Raw genomic sequence first — 11,666 nt, forward strand, 5'->3', positions numbered from 1 at the left:
GATGCTCATCCCAGGGCTCTGTCTACTCACCAAGCTCCATTTTCCAGGGAGAGGTCAGAGTTGGGAATTTCCGTTCCTGAGATAATTCAGGGGACCTTCATTCAGGTGTCATTTTCCCTGATTTGGGCTTCAGTGGGGAAGAGGGGTCTGTTTCTAGATGGTGGAAATTTCCCTGAGGGGACGTGAAACAGATTTTTATCAAATCCAATCCGTTTAACTCTGCTCAGCTTTTCACCTGCTGACTTTTATTCTTTTTAGTTTGTCTTGAGATACACATTGTTGAGCCGGTCTTAAGGGGGGGCCTGTAACATTTGCCACCCTGAGCAGAGTGGACACCAGAGGCCTGGGGTCTCTTTCCAAGCCCCGTCTGGAGCCCAGCTCCTAGCATCCAGGCTTCTAGATCAGTAGTAGGTGGGCTGGTTTTCCAGTGAATTGAGGCAAAAGTAGGACCTAAAAGGGAGCTTTGGGCTTGTAACTCCCTCAGTTTTTTATGGAATACGGTTAGGGGGTTAGAAAGGAAATTTAAAGGAAGCCCTTTCCATCTGTGACCATGCCTGGAACAACAATGGTAAGAGTAAGCTAGAGTTCCCTTATGGCACAGCAGGTTGAGAATCTGGCATTGTCACTGCTGTGGCATGGGTTCAATCCCTGGTGCAGGAACTTCCACATGCCATTAATGTGGCCCCCAAAAATAATAAGCTAGAGAACCTATTACACACCAGACATGGTTTAGAGTACTCTGCATATATTAACTTCATTATCCTCACAGGGACCAAGCGGGTAGAAACCATTATTGTCCTCATTTTATAGAGGAGGAAAGTAAAAGCAAAGCGACCAAGGTCACAAAGCTGGGAATGAAACGTGTCCATGCTTTCCAATGCAAGTCCTCCGAAGTCTTCATTTCCCCAGTTCAGGCCTTTTCCACAGTGGCAGTGGCAGGAGCTAAGAGCTCTGAGGGGCCAGGGAGGTCACCCACCATCCTGTGGGCTAGAAGGAGAGCTAATTTACAGTATACTTTGGCTTCCTAATGAGGAATTTCCTGCCAGTTGGGGAGTGGTGTTTTCCCAAGTTTATAGTGAACTCTGGGGCACATGACTCAGTTCCTACATTGGACTGTGATTGTTTTTAAAAACATGTTTTCCATTTTGCTTAGCATGACAAATGCACCCCACCACGAGGTCGCAGCTTTCAAAGGTCACTGGGGAATGCAGTCTTCCGGGGAGGTAATGAGTTTGAGGAGGAGGGCGTCCTGCTGCCGTCTTTGTCTGTGTGGCTCTTTCATGAGGTTTGCCTTTTTAAGACTTTCCTCCTTGTTTGTGAAATCTAGTGAAAATATCAAAAGTTTGCACAACTCCGTAGGGACTAGTCTGGATGGTCCCCCTTTTAAAGTTGATGGGACACAGCTTTGACTAGAATAGCTGCCAAGTGAATCTGTTGCGTGAGGGTCAGACCAGAATGCTGTCTGTCTTCCCACAGTTACTCCTTCAAGTGGGACCAGTGCTTAGGGGGCTTTTCTGGACCATTCCCCTTCCAGGCCCCTTCTGTTCCCAAGATAGTTTTCCCCCAGTTTTTGTTTGTTTGTTTTTAAGGGTTTTTTTTTTTTCCTTTTCTTTTGGCCGTGGTGTGCAGCAGCTTGATGTGGGATCTCAATTCCCAGACCAGGAATTGAACTGGGTTCTGCAGCAGCGAAAGTGCCAAGTCCTAACAACTAGACCACCAGGGAGCTCTTTGTTTTCCCCCAGTTTTGTTTTTTTTGTTTGTTTATTTTTTTATCCTTTTAGAGCCACACCCAAGGCATATGGAAGTTCCCAAGCTAGGGGTCGATTTGGAGCTTCAGCCGCTGGCCTACGCCACAGCCACAGCAACGCCAGATCCAAGCCGCATCTGCGACCTACACCACGCTCACAGTAACACTGATTCTTTAACCCATTGAGTGAGGCCAAGGATCAAACCCACATTGTCATGGATGCTAGTCCGGCTCATTACTGCTGAGCCACCTCAGGAACTTCCTGTTTTCCCCCAGTTTTGAACCACACTAATAATACTTTGCGATACTGTATTAGAAATATAGAAATTAAAATGCAGTTTGAGACTTATGTAATAGCATACACGTGATCCTTGGTAGGGAGAGTTTTTCTACCCATGATACCACATGAGAAGAAACAGCTGATGGAATTTCATTAAACATTTGGATTCACTGGTGCTGTTAGATCTGATTAGGATAACTCTGCCAAGGGTATGCCTTCCACTTTTCTCATTTTTCTCTCTAGTCTCCTTCTACCCTGCCTGATTATTCCTCAAAACAAACAAACAGAGAAAACCTTTTTCTTTTTTCTTTTGGTCTTTTTATGGCCACACCTGCAACATATGGAGGTTCCCAAGGCTAGGGGTCAAATAGGACCTGTAGCCACTGGCTCCACCACAGCCACAGCAACACAGGATCTGAACCGCATCTGCAACCTACGCCACAGCTCACAGCAACACGGGATCCTTAACCCACTGAGCAAGGCCAGGGATTGAACCTGCATCCTCATGGATACTAGTCAGATGTGTTTCCACTGAGCCACGATGGGAACTCCTCTTTTTCTATTATACTTATAGTTCGGTGGAACTCAGGCTTTCCTGGAATAAGGATTCTCTTAAGAATCATAAACATTTTATTTTATTATTTATTTATTTTATAATGATTTTTATTTTTTTCCATTATAGCCGGTTTACAGTGTTCTGTCAATTTTCCACTGTATAGCATGGTGACCCAATTACACATACATGTACACATTCTTTTTTCTCACATTATCCTGCTCCATCATAAGTGACGACACATAGTTCCCAGTGCTACACAACAGGATCTCATTGCTAATCCATTCCAAAGGCAGTAGTCTGCATCTGTTAACCTCAAGCTCCCCATCCATCCCACTCCCTCCCTCTCCCCCTTGGCAGCCACAAATCTGTTCTCCAAGTTCAGAATCATGAACATTTAAAGTTCTCTCCCCCAGAAAAGCCTGTAAAGGTACTCTCTTGGTCAGGATAGGCTATAGGTTATGCTTAGTAATAACCGAGTAATAAATAAGTCCAAACTCCTAGTGGCCTAAACTAACAGGTTTGTTGCTCACACTGTATGCCCATCACAGGTTGGATGGGAGCTTTGCTCCTATTTCTTTATCTTCTGGGGCCAGGCTGGTCAGGATCTGGAATGTTGTGACTTGCTAGAAAGGAGACTAATAGAGGATCTCACGTCAACAAGAAACATTCTGGCCCCTAAGTGGCATCTGTCACTTCCAACCTCAATTCCTTAGTTAGAAGTAGTCCCAGGAGTTCTTGCTGTGGTGCATTGGATTAATGATCTGGCCTGTCTCTGTGGAGGCGCTCTTGGGTTAAGGTTCCTTTGCCGCAGGAACTTCCTTATGCCGTTGGTGTGGCTGCAAAAGAAGGAAGAAAAAAAAAAAGCAGCCCCAAAGTGTCTCCCAGTCGGGGGGCCAGGAAGTTCAAGCCTACCTACATGCTAGGAAGGGAGGGAACCAGAATTGCTTGGTCAACATGAAAATCAGCATATGAGATTTTTCTTATTAAAAGTATATTACAAAAGCTGAGAAGTTTGGCCTTAGATCATATATACTGCAGCGTTAGAGTTAAAAGTTAATTTACCTTAAGGTAAGAAACAACTGAAAAAATGACTTGGTAACAAAAAATAGAGTTAGCGAAAATGTACTTTCAAAATTATGAAGTAACATGGAAGTATAAAGGATTGTGAGATTATGCTGGACAAGTAAATGTAGATAATACAAAAAAGTAGTTAGCCCAAACCTTTTAGACCTGAGTGAAACATGCTTGGAGCCAGACTCTTCAGCAGAATGCCCTGTGCTTATTTGTGCTGCCTCCCTTGGGTGGGACCCCACCCCGGGAGCCAGGTGGAAGGGGCTGGAGAAGAGGTTATAGGACTGCAGCAGGTTTGCTCCCAGAGCTCCTTTCTGGCCTCAGGACCATTCTCCGAGGGCTCCTCCCACCGTGGCTAGTCTTCAGACAGCCGGCATCAGGAGAGCAGCGCAAGCTCAATCAAGCCAATGTCAGCAGTGAATGTGGGAGACGTCTCGCTACAACTTAGGTTTACGCACTGTGGATGGGAATGGGGTTTTTCTGTCTGCCGATGGGGAAGGGGGAGGATATCCCCTGTCCATTGTTCCCCGCCTGTTCTCCTATTGCCAGACCTCAGCAGAAGGTTCCCCTGAACACAGACTTGGGCTGAAAGCAGTGGGGGGTCGCCTAGCCGCGTGGGGGGGCTGTACTGCCATCCTGTCTCACCTCATAGGGGCAGTTCTGTGGGGAGATTCAGTGGGGGACAGAAGCACCCCTGGGTGCTGCCAGAGGCTACACCCTAAATATCAGTGGAATCTTTCAGGATATTGTGTTCTAATACAAACAGGGAAAAAAAAAAAACAAAAAACCGAAACGGGTTTATTCATTTACATGTCTGCTTGCTGAGAGACAGAGGCCTTTTTTTTTTTTTTAATAACAATGTTACCTCATTCAGACAAAAGACAAAAGATGTGGAAATAACACATTCTAAACACAAGTTTATAATTACAAAGCAGATGATTAAAAATACACATAACATTTGTAATGAAAAAAGATGAAAGTTCCTTAGGAATAGAGAGTAATATATTCTCATTTAATAAAAATTCACCTTAAAATTATTCCTCAGATTAATTTTTTATTGAGAAAAAAATACTCTTGGAGTTCCCGTTGTGGCTCAGTGGTTAAGAACCTGACATAGTGTCCATGAGGATGTGGGTTCAATCCCTGGCCTTGCTCAGTGGGTTAAGGATCTGGCACTGCTGTGAGCTGTGGTATAGGCCGGCAGGTGTAGCTCCGATTCCACCTCTAGCCTGGGAACCTCCATATGCTGCGGCGCGGCCCTAAAAAGCAAAATAAATAAGTATTCTTTTTTAAAAAAAGAAAATTAAAATTTCTCATAATCTCACAATTATTAAAGTCAAAGTGTTTTTCCTCCTGATCTTTTTGCTCTTCCCTATCTCACTCTGTATTTTTTTAAAGCAAAATTTACTCATCCATTAAGAAAATATTTAGAAGCCTTTTCTGCATACATGTGACGACTGGGGAGGGGGGTCTTATATTGGGGTTTGCCCGGATTCTCTGAGTAAGATCCCAGAGGACACAGTGGAAAATGGGAAGAAGCAGTGCACCGGGGGAAGAGAGGGCTGTGGGCCTCTCCCCTTTTCCCCTGCGTCTCAGCAGAGGGAGGAGGGGAGGCCACTAATGGCCCTGACTCTAATGCAGCCGCAGGCCAAAGGGAGGTGGGAGTGGGTTGTTTTTGACAGTGGGAGATGGAATTGTACCAGATTATGTCAAGAGCAGAGGAAGTCGTTTACACTCTCCAGGGAAGAGAGGGACCTGAGGCAATTAGAATTTTTCCACCTCTAATTTCAGTGACTCTTGTATGATGGAGGCAGACATGGTAGAGAAAAAAATTCTTTATCAGGCAGCCCCTTGGAGGCCCCCTGCAGCTGCTCATCTGCTGAGTTGTGGGGATGCTGAGGGGCCCCTCGCTATTGATGAGCAGCCTGGTAGCGGCAGGAAGGGAGCCTGGGAGCCATCCTTGTGGGCCTGTGCAGGGCCGGTGTGGGGAGTGGGCACCAAGAGGGGCTGGGGCGTTTTCTCAGAGCTCTCTCTTAAGAGTGGAAGGGCACACTGACCTAAGAGGTAAGCAAACTTGGAGTTCCTGTCGTGGCTCAGTGGTTAACGAACCCGACTAGGAACCATGAGGTTGTGGGTTCGATCCCTGGCCTTGCTCAGTGGGTTAAGGATCCGGCGTTGCCGTGAGCTGTGATATAGGTCACAGACACGGCTCAGACCTGCGTTGCTGTGGCTGTGGCGTGGGCTGGAGGCTGCAGCTCCAATTAGACCCCTAGCCTGGGAACCTCCATATGTCGCAGGAGCAGCCCTAGGAAAGACAAAAAATAAAATTAAAAAAAAAAAAGAATAAATAAAAGGTAAGCAAACTTAATGCCCACCAAACCAAAAATACAGAAGGTCCAATTCCTGGAGGCAGCCTGCAGTCAGTGACCTCTTGTACGGTCACCATTCTTACGTTCCCACGAGTCTTTCCCTCTGGTACAAACATTTGTGAAAATGAACATGGGTTCTAGGTATAACTTCACCAGGCGAGGCCTGCCAGGGCCAGCTTGGGCCAGGGCCCACTGTCCCGGGACCCCCGTGCTGGGAGAGCCACCCCTCCAGCTGGCTCACTGTGCGCGCCTCTGTCTCGCCTCCCCACCCGCAGGGTTCTGGCTGGTGTGGACCATCATCATCATCCTGAGCTGCTGCTGCGTCTGCCACCACCGCCGAGCCAAGCACCGCCTTCAGGCCCAACAGCGGCAACATGAAATCAACCTGATCGCCTACCGGGAAGCCCACAATTACTCAGCGCTGCCGTTTTATTTCAGTACGTACACAAAAAGCCACCAGACCCCCCACCCTCGGGGCCAGGCCGTGTAGACAGTGCTCAGGTGGCCGGGCGTAGGGGCTTGGCTCCCTTGACCCACACAGAACAGGGTCTCACACACAGGGGAACAAGAGGGCGCGCCTCTTCAGTACAGAGGAGCCAGTGCTCTGCACGCCCCTCCTGGAAGCCACTGGGCCATTCCAGTCCACACTGGCTGCGTTCTGACCAGGTCTCTGCTCCTTGAGGCAGACTTTTTTTGTAGGCAGGTAATTGGATGGTGTATGATGTGAGTGAATTGAGATTTAGAGGTCAGTGGCCCGAAATCCCTCCATTTTGCTTCCTGCCATGTGAGATGCCTGAGCAGAGGCTACTGAAAACAGAGCAGGTGTGGGAGGGTGACACGGGGACTTCCTGAGAACCAAGAAACCCAGTGATTCACTGAAGGGCACACTCACCTGATTTCCTGGGGTTCCTTACACTGACCTCTCAAATGGTTGGTGGAGGCCCAGCAGTGCAGCCTGTCCAGAGCCATTCTGCAGTGCGTTCTGTAGAATAAAGTGGTTATAAATTTGGAATTCCACCTCTAGGAGGGTTAAGTGCATCTGGCATAGAGTAAGTACTCAATAAAAGCTAGCAATTATTGTTATATAATAATTCGATCATTCCTGCCTCCAAGCAAAAGATAACTCACGTGGCATGTTCTTAACAAGCCTCGATGGCAGGCCCCTCGCCCTTACCACCGGGTAAGCCACCCGCTCGTGATCTGAATCAGGGTGAGGTTTGGTTTGTCTTTCCAGACCACCTCCAGCCACACTAGGGTGAGAGACAACACAGATTTCTCACCTCCTAGAAGGCCCTCTTCATGGTGTACGTCTGGCACGTGCCAGGGCGGAGGAGGGGCAGTCGGGAAGTGGTCAAGAAAAGTCTTAAGTTGGGGTCCCTGACCCTGAGGACACAGGTTGAGGACACAGTCTGAGCAATAAACATGAGAACTATGTGCATGTGGAAACAGGTTGCTTCCAGGCAGAAATCTCTTGGCCATTTACCATATTTGCCTAACCTTCTGCCTTAACCCCAGACAGGCAGAAGTCCTTGCCTGCAAAGCCGCTTCAGCGGCTCTCAGATTTCAAGAAACTAGAATGGGTCACTTCCAACCTGTCCCTCTTTGCAAAGTCACTCAGAGCCCCATGCCCCGCCTGCAGCCAAGAGCCATCGCTGTCGCTTAGTGGGTACGCTGGGGGTGGGACGAGACATCTGTCTAGCGTGAGCCTGCAGTCTGTTCTGGAACCATTGCCCATGCAGTAATCTTTCCTCCCTACCTCCCCATTTTAGGGTTTTTGCCAAACTATTTACTACCTCCTTATGAGGAAGTGGTGAACCGACCTCCAACTCCTCCCCCACCATACAGTGCCTTCCAGCTACAGCAGCAGCAGCTGCCCACACAGTGCGGCCCTGCAGGCGGCAGCCCCCCAGGCGCCGACCCCACCAGGGGCTCCCAGGGGGCACAGAGCAGCCCCTTGTCTGGGCCCAGCAGAAGCAGCACGAGACCCCCAAGCATCGCTGACCCTGAGCCCTCCGACGTGCCAGCAGACCCTGCAGCCACCAAAGCCCCTGGAATGGAGCCCAGCGGCTCTGGGGCCGGCCTGGGGGCGGTAGACCCCGGGGCCTTCCTGGACAAGGATTCCGAATGTAAGGAGGAGCTACTGAAAGAGCACAGCTCCGAGCAGGGCAGCGCCCTCCCCGACAGCAAAGACAAGACGCCAGGCAGACATCGCCGCTTCACGGGTGACTCGGGCATCGAGGTGTGCGTGTGCAACCGGGGCCACCATGATGATGACCTCAAAGAGTTCAACGCACTCATCGATGATGCTCTGGACGGGCCCCTGGACTTCTGCGACAGCTGCCACGTGCGGCCCCCCGGCGACGAGGAGGAAGGGCTCTGCCAGCCCTCCGAGGAGCAGGCCCAAGAGCCCGGGCACCCTCACCTACCACGGCCGCCCGCCTGCCTGCTGCTGAACACCATCAACGAGCAGGACTCCCCAAACTCCCAAAGCAGCAGCTCCCCCAGCTAGAGCAGGCCCTGCCTGCGCCTGACAACTTGGCGAAGCAACCAGGGTAGGGGAGAACCACGAGAGAAGCATTAAACGACTGTGCCCCTTTTCCCCCCCTCTGCTCCTGCATTTTCCTGCATCTCCAGGTACAGTTGGGGAAGTGGGTGCCTCGCCCCCCCACAGAAGCACAGTGTGGTGGAGGGCCGAGAAGCTGTTCCAGGACTCATTCCTCAGACCCCACTCCACCCCACCCCCCCTTTACCTCTTTGCAAGTCATGTCTCCCTGCCTGCTTGGGTCAGAGAGATGTGTGTTTCAGAAGCCCCCGAGGCGCGGGGCGAGACTCTGCCCCGAGAGACTCTTGGTGATGGAGTGGATTCACGTCCTGGTGTTAGTTGTAGAGAACCTCACCGTGTCTCAGTCCACGAGAGGCGGCAGGGCTCTGGGTGAAGAAGGAAGCCCACAGAGGCCCAGGGACTGCTGCCCTGACTGCCAGTGTCTGCAGAGCTGGAACTGGGCTCCTCCTGTGGGAGGCTGCGAGCCGATAGGCAGTCTTGTGGTCGGTTGGCAAGGGGGCTTGTTGCGCTCTCAAGTTCCAGGTGATGAGATTGAGACGCCACCTCACATCCTGGAGGGGCCCCTTCCCAGCAGGTCTGGCTGGCCGCAGACTGGTCCAGGTGTGGAAGGTTATACCCACCTTCTCTTTGTTGTTTTTTTTTTCTTAAAAAAAAAGAAAAAAAAAAACATCAAAAGCGAGCTAAAAACAAGAACTTGACCAGTGGGCAGACAAGAATTCTGTTTTGGAAAAGGGAAGTTTATCGCTCTTTCCCAACTTGACCTTCAAAGAGCCTGGCTACAGTCGAGCCAGTTTTGTGTGCAGGCTTGGTGGGGGGCTGTCTCTGGAACGCCTGTGAGTGAGCAGGACGCCCTGCGCCGCAGCAGTGGATGGAGGCGCAGCTTTCCGCATCTCTGCCCTTTGATCTGTGCCCACAGGTGACCAGTGCCCTCCCCCATCCCAGGCACGCTGTCTGCTGGCCTTCACTGTTCTCTATGAACAAACGAGGAGGCTGTGGGTCCTGAGAGAGGGTGGCCCCACAGCCTGGCTCTCACGCAGTATTTTCTCTTGATTCTGAATCCGTTGTTTTGTTTCTTTGTTGCTTTTTTCAAACTGACCACTTGGGGAAAAACATGCCTTGGTTATCTGTGGATTTTGTGCCCTTTCTCTGCTCCGCCCCCCCTGGAGTGGGGTAGCTAATTTTTGTAGCCTATGTAAAGGGTCTAAGTGGCCCAGGCAGGAGGGTGGCGGCAGCCATCCCGAAGGACTCCAGGATCCTGATTAACTGTAGTTTGGCTTCAGATAACCAGTTGAGCTTCGAGAGAATAATCTGAGTGGAGAAAGCGAACTGCCGAAGCTAACATTCCCTGTCCAGCCCTGTTCCTGTGAAGAGTTTGGTTCTTCTCCCACTCTTGAACGATGATATTCAGACTAGCCATTGATGTTATGTTAAGAAAGGAAGGTGTGTATCTCTCTATATATGTATATATATGAATACACACGTGTGTGTGTGTGTATATATATATATACACACACACACCAGACAAATCCAAGGCTGTGAGGTGACTGAGTGTCTGTGTTTGGAGTCCACAAAACCAAAATCCACGTCGAACATCGTGCATTCTGTATACAGTGACTTTTTGGATAACCTGTGTGTGTCTGTCCGTTGTGCGTGAGCCCCTAGCCCTGTTTTCCTGTGAATATACCTTGAACGGCAGCCACTCTGCTCCCGTTACCCACACGTTTGGAGCAGGGGCGGCCCTCTCGAGGTAATTTATTTTACGCATTTACTGTTTACTGAGCAAATGTCTGACTGTGCACTCGGGTGTACTCAGCAGCGCTGTCGACCGCAGTCCCTACGTTTGCCAGAGATACTGTGCTCCAAGTAGAGGTTTTACTCTACCCATCACTGCAATTTGCACATTGCTCCGTGGACCCTCGGAGGCCTGTGTTCTGTTCCCTGAAAGCGGAAACGTGCTCTGAGCCTGTCTGCCTCCCTCGGCTGCTCCTGGCCCTTGGTGTCAGCCCCCGGGGGTGTCCACAACCACTCGGGACAGAAGGCTAAGGGTGGAACCTCAGACAGAAGCCGAATTGGATCTTCTTCAGTGACCAGCTCGGACTGGCTGTGGCCCAGACGCCGGCCCTGCCCAGAAGTGCCAGGAGGGTTTGGCGGCCACCACAGTGCCATAGGGCTTCCCTCCCTCTGCTGAGGTCCAGGGCATGCGAGCAAGCACGCCTGTGTGTGGCAGAAGTGGGCAGGAGTGCGCTGGCAGCCCTCAGATGCCTTTCCTTCAATCTTTTTTTTTTTTTTTTTAATCCCAACAACTCCCTGAAGTGTCTCAAAAGAGATCAAGTTTTACCAAAATGAACCCTGCTTCAGTTAACTGGTCAAATGGATGAATTCTGGCCCTCTCAAGTTTCCTTCTCCAACAGAGTGGAGAACTGGTCCACACGTTACCTGCTGGGTTCCCTGCAGCGTCCTACCCAAAAGGCACGAGAAGAAGAAAACGCAGCGGGCAGAGCTGGGCTCGAGTCCAGCCGTCAGTCTGGCCCCTGCTACACGAGGCTACCCTGCACGACGAAAGCTGGAAATAGGAATTGAAGGGCTCGTGAGGGGGCCTGGGAGATTCAATGGAGTCTGGTTTTCCAGGCGAGAGGGGCTGGTCGAGGGTTTGGTGCTACAGTCGGAAGATTTGCAAATGCTAACACATTCCTGTGTGAGGCACATCACCCTTTGTCAGTTATTGTGAATATGTGTATTTTAAGCAATAAGATTCAGCTGGTCAGACTTTTCTGGGCAGTCTCGGTGACGCATTTCCCGTGCTGTGATTGTTCTGAAGACAGAGTGGCTCTTAACCACTGTGAGAAGCCCAAATAAAATCCATCCCCAAAACTCGACTGCTCTTTTTCCTTGTAGCGCTCTTTCCCGTTTCTTCCTCCCCAGACTTGAAGGGGTCGCACCTCGAGATTCCTGAGTGCACATGCCCTCCGCTCCTCCATGCAGAGGCTGAGAGAGGTCACACAGCCGTCGGGGACAGGCTCCTGGGCTAGGGACAGGCTGGCTCCGCTGCAGAGGGCACTTCTATCCGGGGAATTTCCCAG

General features: G+C 50.4%; 1 protein-coding gene and 1 long non-coding RNA gene across 3 annotated transcripts in view; one reads left to right on the forward strand and one right to left on the reverse strand.

Annotated features, from left to right (window-relative positions):
• The window catches only part of WBP1L (WW domain binding protein 1 like), a 61,105-nt gene extending 49,648 nt beyond the window's left edge, over positions 1-11,457 (forward strand). For both annotated transcript variants that reach the window (XM_047759538.1, XM_047759540.1), the window contains exons 3-4: positions 6,299-6,460; positions 7,793-11,457. In XM_047759538.1, coding sequence (XP_047615494.1) covers positions 6,299-6,460; positions 7,793-8,532 — 902 coding nt within the window. In that variant the 3' untranslated portion in view covers positions 8,533-11,457. The remainder of the gene's footprint in view (positions 1-6,298; positions 6,461-7,792) is intronic.
• LOC125115500 (uncharacterized) lies at positions 3,337-7,840 on the reverse strand. Its single transcript, XR_007132121.1, has 2 exons — positions 6,916-7,840; positions 3,337-3,419 (listed from the first exon to the last, which is right to left on the reverse strand). It is a non-coding gene; the product is annotated as an uncharacterized LOC125115500 (long non-coding RNA).
• Positions 11,458-11,666: the final 209 nt, after the last annotated feature.

This window comes from Phacochoerus africanus, chromosome 15 (assembly GCF_016906955.1).
Source record: "Phacochoerus africanus isolate WHEZ1 chromosome 15, ROS_Pafr_v1, whole genome shotgun sequence".
NCBI lineage: Eukaryota > Metazoa > Chordata > Mammalia > Artiodactyla > Suidae > Phacochoerus > Phacochoerus africanus.